Below are 20,790 nucleotides of genomic sequence, written 5' to 3'. Positions count from 1 at the left end.
TCCCTTGCTGTGTGATAGGGACTGCCTTCTACTTAGAAACCTGAGCATCTTCTTCAACTCCTCCTTACTCACCATATCCAGGCAGTAAAACATTCATAAACATTCCTGGGAAAGTCTCCCCTTTCCAAGCCCACTGGAATTGCTGTTCAGACACGCCATCACTCCCTTTAACCACACAGATCACTGGGTCAGTCTCTGGACTGGCTCTTCCTGTCTTCACAATCTCTCTTCCTCCAGTCTGTTCCTCACCTGCCTATCTGGTTGAGCTTTCTAAAGTAAAAATTTGATAATGTCAATCTGTCTTAGAACCCTTCAGTTGCTTCTCAATACTATAGAATAAAATTCTGACTTCTTCAGTTCAGTTCAGTTCAGTCGTTCAGTTGTGTCCGACTCTTTGGGACCCCATGGACTGCAGCACGCCAGGCTTCCCTGTCCATCACCAACTCCCAGAGCCTGCGCAAACTCATGTCCATCGAGTTGGTGATGCCATCCACCCATTTCATCCTCTTGTAGATCTTGCCCCTACCCGCTTTTCCACACTAGTCTTCAGTTACTCCCATTAAGTCAGCAGTAGTTAACCCCATTCAGCTCCATCAACACCCTTCACCATGGGGTCTGTGGGCCAGCCTACTTTACAGCTGGCCTGAGACCACCTTCCTCACTTTGTCTTCTCATTTAGGACTTGGTGGAGGTTCATCCTTGCCATGACGGGTTCCTTAAACTCCTTCCACTTAATATTGGGTCATCAGTCCATGCTTCCATCCTGGCACTGATAGCAACAAATTTCTTTATGCGTTTGCCTCCCCCATTCAACATTGGCTCCTTTGATTGAACTTTGTTTGCTCACTGTCCATGTCAGGCCTTGAGCACTGTAGGGTTTTATAGGCATTCAATAAATGCTAATTGAATAAAAACTGGTGCAAGGGTTTAGTGTATGAGTGTATGCTAACCGCAGGGGAAATGAAAATGATGACCTCCAAAATCCTTTTGAATTCTCAGATTTTCATTTGAGGATGTCAGTCCCTTCCATAGTTTTCAGATCACACTCACTTATGACCCTCACCCATAACTTCAAGGTATTCCTCAACCTGAGCTTTAGACGAAAATGTTAACCTGCCTGTTATATAACATCAGGTGCTAGCCGAGTGAACATCCCAAGTTCAGTACGTCCAGACTTCTTATTTATTTATTTATTTATTGCTGTCCTGGGTCTTTGATGCTGCACTCAACTTTCTCTAGTTTCAGCAAGCTGGGGCTACTCTCCAGTCGCAAGGCACGGGCTTCTAATTGTGGTGGCTTCTCTTGTGATGGAGCACAGGCTCTAGGCAGGCAGTCTTCAGCAGCTGTGGCACACAGGCTCAGGGGTCTCACACAGGCTTAGTTGTTCCAAGGCATATGGACTTTTCCTGGACCAGGGATTGAACCCAGGTCCCCTGCATTGGCAGGTGGATTCTTAAACACTGGACCACCATGGAAGTCCCGTACATCCAAAACTGACACACTTGCTCATACAACCTGATCCACCTTTCCAGTTTTTTAAAGGCATCATCCCTTTTTTAGGGCCCCATGTTAAAAACATCCCAGTTAGTCAGTTCAGTAACTCAGTCATGTCCAACTCTTTGTGAACCCATGGACTGCAGCATGCCAGGCTTCCCTGTCCATCACCAACTCCTGGAGGAGTTTACTCAAACTCATGTCCATTGAGTTGGTGATGCCATCCAATCATCTCATCCTCTGTAATCTCTTTCTCCTCCCACCTTCAATCTTTCCCAGCATCAGGGTCTTTTCAAATGAGTCAGTTATTCCCATCAGGTGGCCAAAGTATTGGAGTTTCAGCTTCAGCATCAGTCCTTCCAATGAACACCCAGGACTGATCTCCTCTAGGATGGACTGTCTGGATCTCCTTGCAGTTCAAGGGACTCTCAAGAGTCTTCTCCTACACCACAGTTCAAAAGCATTAATTCTTTCATGTTCAGCTTTCTTTATAGTCCAACTCTCACATCCATACATGACTATTGGAAAAACCATAGCATTGACAAGATGGACCTTTGCTGGTAAAGTAATGTCTCTGCTTTTTAATATACTGTCTAGGTTGGTCATAACTTTTCTTCCAAGGAGCAAGCATCTTTTAATTTCATGGCTGCAATCACTATTTGCAGTGATTTTGGAGCCTTAAAAAATAAAGTCTGTCACTGTTTCCACTGTTTCCCCATTTATTTGCCATGAAGTGATGGGACCAGATGCCATGATCTTAGTTTTCTGAATGTTGAGTTTTAAGCCAAGTTTTTCACTCTCCTCTTTAACTTTCATCAAGAGGCTCTTTAGTTCTTTGCTTTCTGCCATAAGGGTGGTGTCATCTGCATATCTGAGATTATTGATATTTCTCCCAGCAATCTTGATTCCAGCTTGTGCTTCATTCAGTCCAGTGTTTCTCATGATGTACTCTGTATAGAAGTTAAATAAGCAGGGTGACAATATACAGCCTTGACGTATTCCTTTCCCTATTTGGAACCAGTCCAGTCCCTATTTGGACTGTTCCATGTCCAGTTCTAACAGTTGCTTCCTGACCTGCATACAATTTTCTCAAGAGGCAGGTCAGGTGGCCTGATATTCCCATCTCTTTCAGAATTTTCCACAGTTTATTGTGATCCACAAAGTCAAAAGCTTTGGCATAGTCAATAAAGCAGAAGTAGATGTTTTTCTGGAATTGTCTTGCTTTTTCAATGATCCAGCAGATGTTGGCAATTTGATCTCTGGTTCCTCTGCCTTTTCTAAATCCAGCTTGAACATCTGGAAGCTCACGGTTCACGTACTATTGAAGCCTGGCTTGGAGAATTTTGAGCATTACTTTGCTAGCGTGTGAGATGAGTGCAATTGTGCAATAGTTTGAGCATTCTTTGGCATTAACTTTCTTTGGGATTGGAATGAAAAACTGACCTTTTCCAGTCCTGTGACCACTGCTGAGTTTTCTAAATTTGAAGCATATTGAGTGCAGCACTTTCACAGCATCATCTTTTAGGATTTGAAATAGCTCGTACTGGAATTCCATCACCTCCACTAGCTTTGTTCGTAGTGATCCTTCCTAAGGCCCACTTGACTTCGCAGTTCAGGATGTCTGCCTCTAGGTGAGTGATCACACCATCGTGATTATCTGGGTCATGAGGATCTATTTTGTATAGTTCTGTGTATTCTTGCCACCTCTTCTTAATATCTTTTGCTTCTGTTAGGTCCATACCATTTTTGTCCTTTATTGTGCCCATCTTTGCATGAAAGGTTCAGGCAAATTTGGCCTTGGAGTACAGAATGAAGCAGGACAAAGGCTAATAGAGTTTTGCCAAGAGAACGCACTGGTCATAGTAAACACCCTCTTCCAACAACACAAGAGAAGACTCTACACATGGACATCACCAGATGGTCAACACCAAAATCAGATTGATTATATTCTTTGCAGCCAAAGGTAGAGAAGCTCTATACAGGCAGCAAGAACAAGACCGGGGGCAGACTGTGGCTCAGGTCATGAACTCCTTATTGCCAAATTTGACTTAAATTGAAGAAAGTAGGAAAACCACTAGACCATTCAGGTATGACCTAAATTGAATCCCTTATGACTATAGAGTGAAAGTGACAAATACATTCAAGGGATTAGATCTGATAGAGTGCCTGAAGAACTATGGACGGAGGTTCATGACACTGTACTGGAAGCAGTGATTAACACCATTCCCAAGAGAAAGAAATGCAAAAAGGCAAAATGGCTATCTGAGGAGGCCTTACAGATAGTCAAGAAAAGAAGAGAAGCGAAAGGCAAAGGGGAAAAGGAAAGATACACCCATCTGAATGCAGAGTTCCAAAGAATAGCAAGGAGAGATAAGAAAAACATCCTAAATGGCATCTTTCTCCTAAAACCAGTAGTCTTGTGCTTTCCCCTTTCCCAAAGAGCCAGTTCTTTTTTTAAATTTTTTTTGGTTACTCCATCTTTTTACAGCCTCCCTCTGATTACTCACGACTCTGATTAGTATTTATTTTATTCTGACTTTCACGATGCATTTCCACCTCTGTCCCAACACAAGATCTTGGAAGATTTCTGTATTATGACTGCAAATCCCACAACTTGTAAGTTTGCAGGTACACGGCAGGTTGCCAACAAGTCTTGGTAGAATGGCATGGATCTTGTCATACACTTTTTTTTTGCGCTACCCCCCGGCCCACATTAATATAGTAAAAGGCATAGGCAACGGCAAATACATATACATCTTACAGTGAACACTGTATCTGTTATTGTAACTGGGAGTTGCTGCAACAACTGGATGTAATTTTAATTAAAAGCACACACACACACACACACACACACACACACACACACACACACACACACACACACACACACACACACACACACACACACACACACACACACACACACACACACACACACACACACACACACACACACACACACACACACACACTGCTATTGAGCGACAAAAAACTCCCTCAGACTCAGCTCCCAGCTAAAATCAGCCAGAATCCAGGTTTCCCACCCCTTCCAGTGGCCTGATGTGCGACGTGGGAGGAGCAAGGAGCAAGTTGGGTCAGAGCAGCAGGGAGAGCGCGCTAGGGGGAAGTCCCGGAAGTCATTGACCAGAGCGAGCAACCGCCTCTGCGGGATCAGCTTGGGCTGAAGTCCCAACAATAACAGGCGCGCGGGCCGGGGAGGGGGCTGTCGGGGGCTAGAGTTTGGGGGCGGAACCCGTTTTGGGGGAGGCGGGTGGGACGCTTCCCAAGGCCGCAGGGGATTGGAGGAGAGAGATGAGGGGCGGTGGAGCTCGAGGAGTGGGCCGGGGAGCTAACGGGTCGACCGAGGCGAACGAGTGTTGATTGGGTGGCGCAGAGGGAGACGGACCGGAGCTGCCCGCGGATTGGCCGGGGCGGGCTGTGAAGGCGTGGCCAGCACGCGCGAGAGGGAGCGCGGGGGAGCGGGCGGCCGGCCTGCCTGCCAGCCAGCCCGAGCCCAGGACGAGCGCGGCGGGCAGGGGTCGGATTGCTGAACGCGGCTCGGGAGGCGCGTCCCCCCAGCTGTCCTCCGCGGCTCGAGCACCCCGTTTCCTTCCCTCCCCTCCCTAGCGCTCCGGCCTGGGGTCTCGGGGAGGGGAGCGGAGGGAGAGGAGGAAGGAGAAGGAGGTTTCGCTGAGTGCGGGCGGCGTGGGGCGAAGCGCGCGCTGCCTCTTGCTCTCCCGCCGCTGCCTTTGCCTGCTCGCCCGGTGCCGCGGCCCCGGGGCGCCCGCACTATGCAGGCGGACTGCCGGCCGCCGCGATGGCGAGCCGGGCGCTGGTGAGAGCCGGGCACAGCCCTCAACGTTTCCTAGTCCGGGCCGCGGTCGCCGCCCCCGCCCGGGCCGCGCTCCCCCTCTCCCGTTCCTACCCCCTCCCTCTTCGCTCCAACTCCTCCTCCAGCGCCTTCCCCAGGCCTCTGTTCCTCCTCCTCGTACTGATCCTGCTCCTGCTGCTCGAGGACGCCGGAGCCCAGCAAGGTGAGTTCTTCCCGAGGAGTGCGCCGCGCGCGGGGCCCCGGGGGCCGTGGGGGCGCAGTTGGAGCCTCTGGGGCGCAGGGTGTCCGGGTCGTTACGGAATCTGCAGACGCGCAGGGCAGTTGTGGTGCGCCTCGGTGCCTGGCCAGACCTGGTCCCGCACTCGTTGGGTTGAATTGCAAAGCTTGGTTGTCTGTTTTCTCCCAAGTTGGCGCGGCTTTACTTTTGGGGAAGCCCATTCATTTTTTTTGAAAAGAGGGAAGTGAGACCTTGCTATGAAGACCTCCTTTGGGCTTTGGATTGTTCTGGGGAAAGTATTTGAGAGGTAAAGGAGAAGTTTTGGAGATGCGCTGTCTAATGTTTAAGCTAAGTGGATGGATGAACAGAGTAAAACGGCCAGGTAATTGAATAGCATCTTAAATCCATTGAAGGGAGTTGACGACGATTATCTTTTGTGAAAGTGCCACGTTCAAAATCGAATAGTTGATTCTGGTTATCTTTGAGTCTTGGATTTAGAACATGCTCTTTGCAATCCCTGCCTATTCAGGATGGTGGTCTAGATAGATTGTTTGGGTCAGACTCTACGTCTGGGACCCAAGACAGCGTGCTCTATTGCCCAGACGGAGCGAACCGTATTAAATGGGCAAGCCCTTACAGAAAGTGACAAAACTTCTTTCCTACTAGGATCGTTCGAGATTCTGGAGCGTACAAAGCTATTTACTTAATAATCATAGTTGAAAGAGAATGCTGTGCTGATTTCTTCCCCTTTTTAGTACTTTTTTCAGGCACTGAACGGCAATTTTGAAAACAATTTGACAGGTTATTGAACACATTTCTCCACTGCATTTCCATTTTATTACAGTGAGAGATAAGAACTGGATTGATACTTAATACTTGGAAGAGGTTTTGTTAGTTTGTTTGTTTTTAGGTTGATCTCCATGTTTAAGTCCAGCATAATGTTGCTTTCATGTAGTTTCGGTAGAGTATGGAATCATGGCCTTAAGGATGTCATTGTGAAGATGCTAAAACTTTGACAGGCATATGGAAGTATAATGTAAATGGAAAAAATGTATTTGGTAAACTGACCTCTTTCAATTCTAGGCAGCATTCAGGTTTCAGTTAGATCATCTCCTTAATCAATCTTGAACATCAGCACTAAATTAAAGTGAAATCCTTTCCTTCATTGAAGTTTTAGCACCTGTGCTTTTATTTTCCTCCTGGTAGAAAGAAAAAGCAAAACAGACATATTAACACGTGGCTAACACTGATTGAATGGGTCTTAATTTGTGACAACCCTAAGTAATTTACATCTATTAACTCATTTAATCCTCACCACAGCAGTCTTGAGTTAAGTATTGTTATCCCATTTCAAACACAAGGAAACTGAGACACTAGTAAAATAAGGTATGTTGATACAAAGTATAACTACATAAGCGGGATACTCTGACCACTTTTGCTTATTTCAGAATCTGAAAGTGTTTATGTTATGTTTAAAAAAGATCTTTGAATAGTTTATAACTGATTAAATGTCTCCTCCTCAAATGAGAAAATTGCTTTGTTTTTAGAGTTTCTCAAGCCTGGCCTAATTAAACATGCAACATTACTTTTTTTTTTTTAAGTTCATTTTTTTTTTAATTTTAGTTTTTACCAAGTGTTTTAACAACTAGAGTATCTGGTTCTCTTTCACCATGTCATGTTGTATAAAAACATCAGTATAGATTAACACAAATAGAAATGATCCTGATAATTTAAAAGACCTGATTTCTAGTTCTCCCAAGTTGATTGGGTAAATTTTGTAAACTCACTTAGTTTCTTTGTATCTCAGTTTTCTGCATCAGTGATAAGAGAATATATACCTGTTTCATAGCTTGGTGAAAATGAAATGCTAGTACATAGGAGTCTGGCAAAGGGTAAAGTGCAAACAGCTATAACTGATTATCATTGTTAATCATGAGCTTACTAAATTGATAAAGTAAGGGTCATTTAGGTATACATCACCTGAAAACCCAGAAATTGTATGGCATTTGAATTCCCCAATTTTTTAAAAATTGTATTTCTTATCCAGTGGATCCGGATGCAGTCTCTGGTGCTGTCCGTGTTACTGGTCTTAACAGATGTGCTTTAGGGTCCACTGGGATTCTTCACATAACCTGGAAAGAAGTCTGGCTTCAAAATGAGAAGCAATGCTTTAAGATGCCTATAGAACTTTTTCTAATGGGGATGTCTACAATATTGTAATGTTAAGTTACACGCTGGAGTTTTTACTCTATCAGAAGTCTTTATAATAACACTGGAAGGAGATAATAAAATGATAAAAGTTGTCTTTCGATGGTAGAGTTGTAAATTTCTTTATGCATTTTCAAATGTTCTGCAAATTGCAATAAAAATAAGCTGTGAGAAAGTGTTTTGTGATATACAGATTTTTTTTTTTCCTTAGCCAGCCTAGGTAGAAATGCATTTAATATGTGTTTTGAGGTAGAACTGTATTTCAGGATTTTTTTCTTTTAGTCTTTCAGACCTCATTTTGAAGTGGAAGATACTACACTCATTCCAATTAGTGCCACACATTAATGCCATTCCTCAGCAGATTTTCTGCTGACCAAATGTTTTTTTCTTTTTATTTGGTCTAGAATAAAATTTATCATTGGTCTGAAAACTTGTCAACCTTTCACAACAGAGATGTATTTAATTAATCTTACTTCATTAATATATTTATAAATTCTGTTTATTCACATCTGTTTGTGATGCTGTTTTCGACATGGCTTATATTTGTGTGTCTTGAGTTCTAAGTTTGATATTAAGTTCACCTTCAAAGTCTTTCTCATTTTTATTGAAAGCATTTTTTACCTGTAAAATATGTCTCTCTAAAAAACTTAAATTGGTGGAACTTATTATGCTGATTGCCTGCCTGTTACTGTAATAAATTTACTTAATAGGAAGTTGCGGGTCTACTGAATGAATTTAAGTCTCTGGTTTACATTATGACTGTAGGAATTTGTGTCACCTCATCTCAGGAGCTCAGCTTCCTCCTTTGGGTCGCAGAGGGTTCGCCTACCTTCTGGGTTGGAATTTTTTTCTTTTTGGCTGTGCTCAGCCTTCCTTGCTTTTGTGCAGCTCTCTGTAGTTGCGGTGCATGGGCTTCTCATTGCGGTGGCTTCTCTTATTGTGGAGCGCAGGCTGGAGGGGTCTCGGGCTTCAGTGGTTGTGGCACACACTTAGTTGCTCCACAGACCAGGCAGGGATCGAACCCATGACCCCTGCACTAGCAGGCAGAATCTTATTCACTGCACCACCAGGGAAGCCTGTAGGTTAGAATGTTGTTTGAATGTGGTAAAATATCAGGGGAATCAATTTTTGAAAATCCATTGAGACTGACTTCTTTATGCCTATTAATACAAAATATTCATGAAAATAATTATTTTTGTTAGCTAATTTAATAAATCTGTCAAATCAGATTCTTTTTTAAAAAGAACCATTCAGTATTACAATGATTTTTGAACTAATGTGTGAAAAAAATTTACAATCTGTGGGGTAGTGCCTTTATTTGCTTGTGATGCAGGGAAATAGTTTTTGAGCAGTATTTGTAAATTGTCAGAAGTGAAGAACATGTCCCAGTGCAAAGAACATTTGTAATTATTACTAATATTGATATTAGGTTAACTTAGAATTTTACGTGGTCTGTTTTTTTGGTTTGATGAAACATTAGGGCTCCCTGGTGGCCCAGGTGATAAAGAATCTGCCTGCAATGCAGGAGAAACAAGTTTGATACCTGGGTCTGGAAGATCCCTTGGAGTAGGTCATGACAACCCACTCCAGTATTCTAGCCTTGAAAACTCCATGAACAGAGGAGTCTGGAGGGCTGCAGTCCATGGGGTCGCAAAGAGTCAGACACGACTGAGCAGCTAACACTAGGGCTTTTATATGTAGTTTTTTCAGAGGCAAAAATCAAAGCATGCTTTTTCTCCTGTATTTCTGATTAATTTTGCATAGTGAAGGTTAGAAATATAGCGCATATTCCATATGTGTTAATGATCAAATTTAAAATTCATATTTTAAAAGCTTGTAAATTAAAAATTAATTGTAAAATTATAGGTTAAGGATTTTTAGGTAGATTTCCCAATGTTATCAACAGAGAGGAAACTTTATTTTGTTCTGGAAATAATTAATAGTTCTGTTTGAACATTCAAGCTTCCAACGAAATGTGTATGACTTAAAGTATCAGTACTAGAATTTAAAAAATAATTAATTAATTTCCAAAAAGAAAGCATCAGATTATAGTATGATGAGGAAAGTCTTGATTTACATAGAGTTAGACTTTAAATATAAGACTGTACTTTACAAAATGAACCCAGGGTATGAAAGTTCAGGTGGTAATACGAGGTATTAATTAAATGTATGCAAATAGATGGTTTCCACTTCCACTTCTTGACTAGTTGGAAGGATGTGGACTGATGACATGAAACTATATAGATCAGGAAAAGCTTTGTAAAGGGAGTGATATTTGCTAAATATGATTGTTGATGTAGGAAGTGAGACCACTTGGCGGTTTTTCTTGTGTGGCTCATGGATTCAGTTTGTTTTATAACAACCTTATGGCCTTAGCACTTTATTTATTTTAAAAATATCATACAGATAGCAGTTATATAACAATTACTCAAAACCAAAAACTTAACTAATAATTACAGTCCTACCCCTAATGTATCCATTTATAAGTTCTGTTGGGCTTCCCTTGTGGCTTACCTGGTAAAGAATCCACCTGCAGTGCAGGAGACCTGGGTTCGATCCCTGGGTTGGGAAGATCCCCTGGAGAAGGGAAAGGCTACCCACTCCTTTCCCTGAAGTGCATTCCTGTCCCAGTATTCTGACCTGGAGAATTTCATGAACTGTATAGTCTCTGGGGTCGCAAAGGGTCGGACATGACTGAGCGACTTTTCACTTCACTGCATCTTCCTTTCTAGTCCATATGCACACACCTGCATAATCTTACGTGGTTGTAATCTTAGTAGTGTGGTGTTATGTTCTGCAGACATATCATGTTAAAATTAATATGTAGGCTGATTTAGTACACAGAAGCCTACTTTGAAAATATGGCAAGACAAAAATTTTGAAATTAAAATTTTTTCACAGGACATTGATTCTTTATGAAGTAATTACTATATTGTTCAAAACTGCTATTACATTATTTCCTTTAATCCATTTGATTAAATTCTTCATTTAGGATAGGATCTTTAAGAAAGTATGTTAGTTCAAACCATTACTTTAGAAACCCACATAATGCTAATTTTCCAGGTCCTTATGTGGATTGAATCAGTATATTCTGTAAGTACAAAAAAATACAGATATTCACATAAACTAGAATTTAATGAATGCCAGTGTCCACTGAAGCAGACGAATAATGGAATGATCTTAAAAGGCTGCTAAAACATCACCTGCTAGATCCACCTGCACTCTGAAGGTATGTAGTTGAAAGAAGATCTTTGGCTAGCTCCTTGAGTTACGGGAAAGACCCCAAGATGCACACTCCCTCAACTGCTTTCTAAGGAAAGGACGCTCAGCATTCCTTGCTTCTGTGGAGTACAGTTTCTGCGAGTTTGCAGCCAGAACTTAATCGCTTGGGATCAAAGAGAAAATGCTGGTACTTGTTATCATCCTCTCATAAAAACTCTCAGCATGAGAGAGTTCCAGCTATAAACTCCCAGGGTGTGTGCACATATGTTAACACAGCCCGAGATAGTTATGAACGAGTAAAATACTGTCATTGTCTTCAGGGATCCTGCAGTCTAGTTGGTGCAATAATCATCTTCGAGTTGGAGCATATGTGTAAATAGCCAGGGAAAGTTGCATAGTGCTGTGAGTTTGAAAAGGAGGGTAAACTCACAGTGCCCAGGGAAGTAGGAGAAACCTTACTGATAAAATGGTTTTAAGCAGATCAGCTGTTAGGGTCAGTAGATTCCTAGTTCACAGGGATAAGTGACGTTTAAGGAGTAAAGCTCACAGCATCAGAACAGCAAGGAGTCAGGAAACTTGAGTGTCAAAGCCAGCCCTGCTGCGGTGAGTAGCATGCCTCAGCCTCTGGCCCTGGCCCACTGCTTCGTCCACAAGCCCCATACCCTGCACTCTTGCCCCATATTTGGGCAAATATTTGTTGGTTCTTTTCTGAGGGCTATGGTTCTGTGCACAGGGGCACCACCCTCTTGGAACTCTATTAATACTTCCGTAGTGTGTCCAGCAGCCCCTTTATCACCTGTAAGATAAAATCTACCGTCTTCCCAGTATCTAGACTCCTATGCTTTTATAGTGAGAGGAGCCCTTTGCGTTTTATATATATTTTTTCAGAATCTGGCCCCTCCCTTCCTTCTCTGACTTGATCGCATGCCAGCATCCCTCACCCTTTATGTGTATATAGTTCTGTGTAAAACTGAGATGTTTATTCCTCCCATGTGTAATTTGATCCTGTTTTGCCTTGTTCTCTATACTGGTCTCTTGACATGTATCGTTTTCTCTACTTGAAGAGAAAGAGCAACTTTCCTTATCTGCTTGGTAACCTCCTTGTTATTTAGTTGCTGAGTCATGTCCAACTCTTTGTGACCTCGTGGACTGTAGCCCGCCAGGCTCCTCTGTCTATGAGGTTTCCCAGGCAAGAATACTGGAGTGGGTTGCCCTTTCCTTCTCCAGGGGATCTTCCCAACCCAGGGAATGAACCCGTGTCCCCTGCTTGGCAGGCAGATTCTTTACCATTAAAGCCCCTGGGAAGCGGTAACCTCCTTATCATCCTTCAAACCTTCCTCGGTATCATCCTCTCTGAGAAGAGTTCTCTGTCACCCCATACACTCATCTCCAGATGGTAATTTCCAGTGTTTTTCTGTTAAGTCATTAATCACAATGTATATTAAATATTTATATCTGGCAGAGTTTTATTCATTTTCTAATACTTACCATGTTGTCCATCATTCAAAAATGTGAGTTTAGGGGAACTCCCCGATGGTTCAGTGGGTAGGATTCGGCGCTTTCATTGCCAAGGGCCTGGGTTCAGTCCCTGGTCAGGGAACTGAAATTCCACAATCCACTCAGCTGGGCCAAAAAAAAAAAAAAAAAAAAGAATTCAGAACTCATTTCTGCAGTGAATTTGCTGCCCCAAGCATGTTATTCATTAGTCTCTGGGCACCTGCATGCCCTTCACACTGTTGTCTTTTGTCTGATTCCCTCAGAGCCTGGGCTTCTCAGTTCCATGGAAATGGAGCCCTTTCTTGAGCCTTAAGCTGCTTGCACAGGGCCTGACCTCCTGCCCAGTGTTTTCCCAGCCACCCTCTTCCCAGGAGCTAGCCTCTTTTGCTTTCGGAATGAGAGGAGTCCTCCCTCAAGCGGAACTCTGAACAAAGCCACGGCTGCTGTTTAGAGAACACTGCTCTGTTGCCCTGTCAAATAAGTGGTCTTTAAGAGCTGTGCTAAGCCAAAATCAATGAAAGCCAGTGAGGTCCACTCCTTTGCCCGCTCATTCAGATTTTGATCTGAATAGTCACCTCCAGTCACCTGCCTTTTTCTCTGCTGGCTGAAATTCCTGGAGAACATTCAGGTAGCTTCACCAATCTGGTGTCAGAGGAAAGTAATGCAAAACAGGCCGGAAAGGTCAGTGGGGACGAGATTGTGGAGGACTTCCACTGCGGCAAACTGAAGAGTTTGTACCTATGGTGATACTAGCAGTGACATCACCCTTAGCTACCTCTGCTTCTCCTCAGCCCATTTGCCCATTTCTGGGTCACATGTCTCAGCCCAGGTCCATCATCCCATTGATGCTTCTCCCCATATCCTTGATCGATCCTAAACCTGGCCCACATGCCAGTCCCCACCGCTTTCTCTCATTCAGAATAGCTCTGGGTTACTGGAGAAAGGCATGTGACCTTTGTGACTAGATCTGCCTCAGATAAGGATCACTGGTCGAACGGCCCATGGGATTTCTGCTCAGCCACAGCATCATGACTGACCTGCCTTGTCCCGAACCCTTGTCCTGTTCTTCATCCCTGTAAGTAACACTACATCCTGCCTCGCCTTTTCTTCTTCCTCAAATCATCTCTTCCACCTTGTCCAGAACCCTGCTTCATTGGGGAATGTAAGTTGTGCTTTTAGTATGATTTAAACTTCCATGGTGCTTCTTAACCTTGTATCTGGAAACACGGTCAAGACGCCACTGGCTTATATATACATCTTTTCTTTCAACTGGTTGCTTTGCCAGCAGCTTATATTTCTCCTTTTTTCAGTGACCAACTAGCAAGTAGACTACATTTGTGCTGTACATTTTCTTAGTGTTTAGCACACATAAGATATTTGTTAAATGATGATTTCCTTGCAGTCTAGCTTCTGCTCTTCTGAAAGTGTCTCTTTAACTGTTGAGTGTTTTTTTCTTTTAAACCTGAGAGCTTTCTTTGAGTTCATTATTTTTTAACTTGGATGGAGTTTGAAAGTATAGAGATGTTGAAGTCAGACATACATGGATTTAAATATTAATACTAGGCGTGTCACCCTCGGTGTTTTTTTTTTTTTTTTTTTAATGTATAACTCACCTCTGTAGAATGTATGAGGCTGTGACCAAATCTAGGCAGTTGCTAAATTTTGGTTCAATGAGTGAAACAATGTGTGAATGAAAGTTTTGTTTCTCTTTCCCTACTCTGCAGTTAAGATTTCCATTTTCAAGTGTTGGCTTTCTACTGAGATCCAGTGCTTCCCCATCCATCTGGCCCTTCTCCCCATTTTCCCTACACTTACTGTATAGGAAAGTTCCACCCCTAGCTTAGTGAAGGGGTCAGGCCGTGTAGTGAAGAAATGTGACAGATTGTTCATATGAAATGTCCTTACTTGGCCTCCAATCCACTGAGACCTTAATACAGGTTTTGTCACCTCGCTTTTGGCCTCCCCTTTCTCCAACTTCCTACCTGTTGATAGACTTCAACTTCCTTTGATCTCCACTCTTTTCAGGTTCATGGTTCCTCTCCCTCTTCCTAGCATGACCTGTTTCTGGTTACTCTTTTTATCTTAGATGCTAACTTTATAGGTCTGGATGTGAGACATTCTGTTGCACAGGTGGAGGAAGAGTGTTTTAGTTAGTAGGGTTATAGGGAACTGAAAATTACACATGCTTAAAGTAGAACGTAATTTTGGGCAGCATTTTGAGGTAGCTTGTGGAATCTTCTTAAGGACTGAGCCAGACTAAGCTCCGGGAAAGGCAGGGATGCAGCCAGACCTCCGACACCAAGGACTCTGTCTTGTTACAGTCTGGCTTTCTCTGTATGCAGCGGATCATGGCTGCTGGCAATCCTCAAGGCTTGTAGCCTCAACACTGGAGAGATTCTGGGGCTTCCCTGACATGGAAGGGCAGGAAATGGGAGGGCAGGGTAAGTTGGCCTCAAATGGGCAGAGTGTGAGTCAGTACCCACCCTTGGACCAGTTAGCTAACCAGGGGGCATGAGGTCATATGAAAACTGTTGCAACCTACAAAGTAGTTCCCAGAAGGAAGGGAGGGTACTAGATATGTAGACATCATCTTCAGAGAGATTGTGCCCATTTATAGAATCCACTGCATTTTACATAAGTTCTTACCAAGCCCTCACGATTACCTTGGGAGATGGGGTGGTTATTATTCCCATGTCTAGTTGAGGATGTAGAGGTTGAGTGCTAGGATCACTTCAGAAGTTGGCATAGCTAGAATTTACACCAGAAAGCCTGTCTGATCCCCAGGCCTATGTACTTGCTATTGTATCACTTATCTCCCATTTGCCTAGCCTTGGTTTGTTGTGAGTTTGTTATTTTCTAAATTCGGCAGCATTTAAGAACCAGCGTGCCTTGTTTCTATGTCTGGGGCTACACAGGCGAACAGAACACATTGCCTGCCTAGCAGAGTTCTGCAGCTGGTGTGGCAAACCGACATAAATATGCATAATTAAGCATATTCAGTAAAGAGATTTTAATCATGGAAATGGAGAGAAAGACCTGGACTTTCAGAAAGGTTTCCCAAGAGAGCACCGAGTAGGTATTTGCCAGGTGGCTCTGAGGAGGAAGGACATTATTGCTGGCAGAGCTGAGAAGTGCAGAGGAGAGAGGGTGGGTGCAGCATGGGGGAGTTACCTGGGAGTCACCCACAGTTCCAGAGCAGAGATCCAGGGGGCAGAGAGGTTCTGGGCAAAGTTGAGAGATGAGATGGGAAAGGGAGTCAGGGGACAGATTATAATGGACTTTGTATTCTTGCCGAAGAGTTAGAGATTTATTGTAGCATCAGTGGAGAACAGTTGAAGGTTTTTTAAATGAGGGACCTACATGACCCAGTCTAAGAAACACTGGAGTGTGGGCAGTGGATTGGAGAGGAAAGAAAGGACGTGGAGGGAACTTGTTGGAAAACTCTTGCAAGGGCCTGCAGTTGTTCAGAGGGACTAAATTTAGAGATACTAAGGAAACAAAGTATAAAACTTAATGACCAGTTAAATCTGAGAGAGCAAAGGTCAGTTAAAAATGCTGGGGTTTTTTCCTTCTGTAATTGTCTTCTCTCTGCTTTCAACACCTCCCTCATCCACAAGTATTTGTCTACTTAATTGCTATTTATCCTGTGCATGCGCACGCATACACTGTATCACATCCATTACTTCCCTGCAGTACTCAACATCCCGGAAATTATTTATTAATACTATGTCTGTCTTACTGTTTTGTAAATTCTGTAAGGACAAGAGCCTTGTCATTTCTCTTGTTCTAACACCTGGTTCAGTACTTGGCACATGGAAGATGCTCATTGAATGCTTGGTACATGAGTTTGAATACTGTGGAATTTCTGAGTGGAGATGCTTAATATAGAAGTAGATGACAGATTTGAGAATTAGGAGAAAGGTTGAAAACTTCGGAGCATTCTCCACCTAGTGGTAACTGAAGTCGGGGTGGAGAGATGGCCCTGGCAGCATACAGAGAGAGGGGAAAGAGCTCTGGAGAACCGCAGCGTCAGTGATCTGTAGTCCAGAGATGTCAGCTAAGATGCCGGAGAAGTGGCAATTAGAGAGTTAAAAGAAGAACTAAGTTGGGGAAGGAGAGTTCTAAGAAGGAGGGAGGGCCGATAAGGAAGGAAGGAAGGAAGGTGGGAGGAAAGGAAAGGCCAGCAATACCAGATGCTGTGGAAAGGTCACAGATGATAAGGATGGCAAAGTATCTGTTGACTTGGCAGCTCGCAAACTGACCGCTTTAGTGAATTAGTCCCATTGGGAAGGTAGGTCTCTGCTTCCTGGTGCTGCCATAACAGATCACCACAAATTTAGATGGCTTCAAGCAGCAGAAATTTATTGTCTTACAGTTGTGCAGGCTGAACTTGTGAAAGTCAGGTATTGGCAGGGCCATGTGCTGTCTCTGAAGGCTCTGGGTGAGGGCCCTTCCTTGCTTCTGGCTTCTGGGGGTTGCAGTCTTTGGAATCCCTTTGCATCGCTCCAGTCTCTGCCTCTGAGGTTCCGTGGTATTTTCCCTATGTCTGTATCCCTGTCCAAATTTCCCTCTTTTTATAAGGACACCAGACACTGGATTAGGGTTTGTCCTAATCCAGTATGACCTCATTTTAAATTGATTACATCTGCTAAGACCTGTTTCCAAATAAGGTGACATTCATAGGTTCCAGGAATTAGGAACATATAATTTGGTTGTTGGGGTAATGGGGTCTAGGGAAAGCACAATCCAACCCACAACTGTCTGGAAACCGAATTGTCGTATTTGGAGCCTAGAATGGAAGGGAGTACAGGAGACAAAGAAATAAGACATCAAATGTGGAAAACTGAGAAATCTCTGTAAGAAAAAAAAGTGGGAAAAAGTGGTAGATATTGGGGAACACTGGGTGGAGAAAGATTGTATGTTTTTGTTGTTGCCCTCATTGTTAGAATTCTGAAGTTGATTAAAAGTGTGGATCCTTCCTAGGCACCACTGAAGCAAAATTATACCTGTCGTGCAAATATAAAATTAACACATCAAAGATTTTATTCAACTCATTAATTAATGAAGGAATCAGTAAGAGGTTAAAATGTGTCCAAAGAGTATTTGAGAGACTAGGTGTTTAGATAGGCAGTGTTAGGCTGTAATTGCTAGATTAGATGACTAAAAGTGGGCTACTAGGGCTATAAACTGTAATATTTGGATTTATTTTTTTCAGGTGTCCAGAAATTATATGCATCTCCACAGGACAAAAATCTACAAGTTTATAGGAATAAAACTAGCATATGACCCAGCAGTCCCACTACTAGGCATATGCCCTGAGGAAACCCAAAACTGAAAAAGACATATGTACCCCAGTGTTCATTGCCGCACTATTTACAACAGCTAGGACAGGGAAGCCACCTACATGTCCATCAACAGATGAATGGATAAAGACGCTGTGGTACATATATATAATGGAATATCACTCAGCCATAAAAAGGAACCCATTTGAGTCAGTCCTAATGAGGTAGACGGATTTGTAATTTAGAGCCTGTTATACACAGTGAAGTGAGTCAGAAAGAGAAAAAAAAATATCATATACTAACACATAGATATGGAATCTAGAAAGATGGTACTGTTGAACCTATTTGCAGAGCAGCCGTGGAGACACAGACATCGAGAACAGACTTATGGACACAGCTTGAGGGGAGGAAGGAGAGGGTGGGATGTATAGAGAGAGTAACATGAACTATACATTACCATATGTAAAATAGATAACCAGTGGGAATTTGTTGTATGATTCAGGGAACTCAAAGTGGGACTCCGTAACAACCTAGAGGGGTGGGATGGGGAGGGAGGTGGGAGGGATGTTCAAATGAGAGAAGAGGGACATAGGTAAACCCTATGGCTGATCCATGTTGATGTTTGGTAGAAACCAACATGATACTATAAAGCAATTGTCCTTCAATTAAAAAATAAGTTAATTGAAAAAAATTGCAAGTTTATGTGCAACCAAGACTAGGACCTTTAGTTGATGATAAATTACAAGTCCAATTAAATACTTTGTAGTTTTGGGGCAGCTTTTGGTCTCTATGGCATTTAAAGTTTCTGCTGCTCACCCCCCCTTTTTTTTAAGCCTATTTCCAAGTTTCAGATAAGTTTTCTGCCATATTTATTATAATCTATTGAAACAGAGATGGGGGCCTGAGAACCTAATGTTCTAACGTTGACAAAATTGTGAGAAACACCGAGTGAACATACTGGTGACTTTCAATGCCCATCTGCGATCAGGATCCATTACTGTAATGACAGCTGTTCCTTAGACTGTGATTTTTTTTTTCCCAGTCATGCTTGGCTCCTGGGCAGAGAGATCATTTGATCCCAGGTGGAGGGTTCCCAGGCAGATAGATCCTCAAGAAGGCATAGGGGCCCGGAAGTGAAGGGGCCCGGAAGTGTAGGGGCCCGGAAGTGAAGGGGTCCGGAAGTGAAGGGGCCCGGAAGTGTGTAGCTCACACACTGAATGTGAGAGCCAGGCTGGGTGGGGAAAGAAGTGAGGCTAAGTGCAACATAATAGACGGGGAGAAAAGAGAGAAGGTCACAGAAACCGAGCAGTGGGTGTAAAAGAGCCGGAGGGTCAGGAGACTGACCAAAGGAGTGAGACATTAAAGATTTTGACATTTCACAAGTGGGAGGAGTCTACAGTAATAGCAAAAACAACGCCTAGGTTGTGTTTTCATGAGGCACTGAAGTGAAGTAGAGGTCATCCGGGAGAAGATTAGTGAGAATTACTTTCTCATGATTTATACTTTTCACAGGACACTGTACTCGAAGCTTTAAAGCTGCTGTAAATCTTCTGAAGTAATGAGCCATTGTTCTGATGGCTTAGTGAGGCTGTGCCAAATGCACTGGCTCTACATATGATAAGTAAAAGCCTTTCTGGTCTTTATGACTGTAATAATACCCTCAGACATTTATTGTGGATTAGGCCCTTGATAGTAGACAGGGTTTTTTGCTTTGTGTTGTTTTATCTTTTTATTTATTTACGTATTTGTTTGTTTTTGGTCATGCTGGGTGGTTGTTGCTCTCTGGGCTTCCCTCTAGTTGCTGCAAGCCGGGCTACTCTGGTTGCATCGCACGGGCTTTTCATTGCAGTGACTTCTCTTGTTGCAAAGCATGGTCTCTAGGGTGTGCGGGCTTCAGGAGTCGCAGCACGCTGGCTCAGTTGTCGTGGCTCCTGGGCTCTAGAGTTCAGGCTCGGGAGCTGTGACACAGGGTCTTAGTTGATCTGTGGCATGTGGGATCTTCCCGGGCCAGGGATCTAACACGCATCTCCTGCGTTGGCAGGCAGACTCTCTACCACTGAGCCGCTAGGGAAGCCTGATAGTAGGTGTTTTCATACAGTATCTCATTTCATTCTTCCCCTATGCGGTTTGAGATAGTAGTATACCCATCTGAAAAATAACTGACCTTTAGCAGCAGTAAACAACCTTCTCAAGATCACAGTGAGTGGTAGGGCATTTGCATTCATCGTGTGACCCCAGGGCCCATTTTGCTTAACCATTGTGTTCTATGTAGCTGTGTGTGCTTGGGGATTGAAGAGGATTTAACATCTCACTTTCGTACATGTGATTCAGTTTTGTAAATTATTGCTACAAGCAGGCAAGAGTTTGGGCTTAAAGAAGACTGAGCTGGGAGCTGTTTCTTCTCCTTAAAATTGCCACCATAACCCTCTTGCAGCTTTCGGCACTTATCCATCTTATTGCAATATTTTTTCAAAAAATGAATGAAATTAAAGTAGGGCCTTGAAGTATCTTTTTGAGATTGTCGTGATGCAGCTTTAAAAATCTTAGAGTAATAGGATTTATATAGTACTTTGTAGTCTGAAAATTCTTAGTGCTAAATAGTGCATTAAAAGTCTTCATTGAAGTCTAATGAAATAGGATATTCTGCTTAATGTGAGTCATTCTTCAGAACACTTTCCTACTCTGATGTCTCTCTTCTCCGTTTCTTATAAGATCTCACAGATGTGTTACAAGATGTGACAGAAGTGACTCTTATTGAGAGGAAGTATACAGTCAGACTCACCCGTGCACCTTGACAAAAACCCTTGAAAGTCCACTGGAAAAGTATAAGCCTCTCCTAGTTTATAATGATTGTAATGAAAGTTGCCTTGCTCTACATTTTTGGCATATTTATGCAAGTTTCCTACATTTGTGTTTGTTCTTGTTAAAGAACGTGTTTTTAGAAGTCATTTCATGTTCATGTTAATAAAATTAAGGTAATTTCTATTATTTTTAATAGTAATGTGACTACAATATGGGGTTAGCTGGAGGGTTACATA

General features: G+C 43.0%; 1 protein-coding gene across 2 annotated transcripts in view; it reads left to right on the top strand.

Moving 5' to 3' along the window:
- DCBLD2 (discoidin, CUB and LCCL domain containing 2) overlaps positions 1–20,790 on the top strand; it is a 214,941-nt gene that overhangs the window by 132,432 nt on the left and 61,719 nt on the right. Inside the window, exon 1 of one of the 2 annotated variants that reach the window (XM_043892566.1) lies at positions 4,829–5,528. The exons of the other annotated variant lie outside the window; for it this stretch is intronic. Within the exon in view, the coding sequence (XP_043748501.1) occupies positions 5,312–5,528 (217 nt within the window). The 5' untranslated portion in view covers positions 4,829–5,311. Of the gene's footprint in view, positions 1–4,828; positions 5,529–20,790 lie in introns of those variants that run through there. 2 annotated transcript variants of the gene reach the window in all.

This window comes from Cervus elaphus, chromosome 31, assembly GCF_910594005.1.
Source record: "Cervus elaphus chromosome 31, mCerEla1.1, whole genome shotgun sequence".
Taxonomy (NCBI): Eukaryota; Metazoa; Chordata; class Mammalia; order Artiodactyla; family Cervidae; genus Cervus; species Cervus elaphus.
Note: the sequence above shows the minus strand (reverse complement) of the source record. Positions and strands in the feature narration are given on the sequence as shown.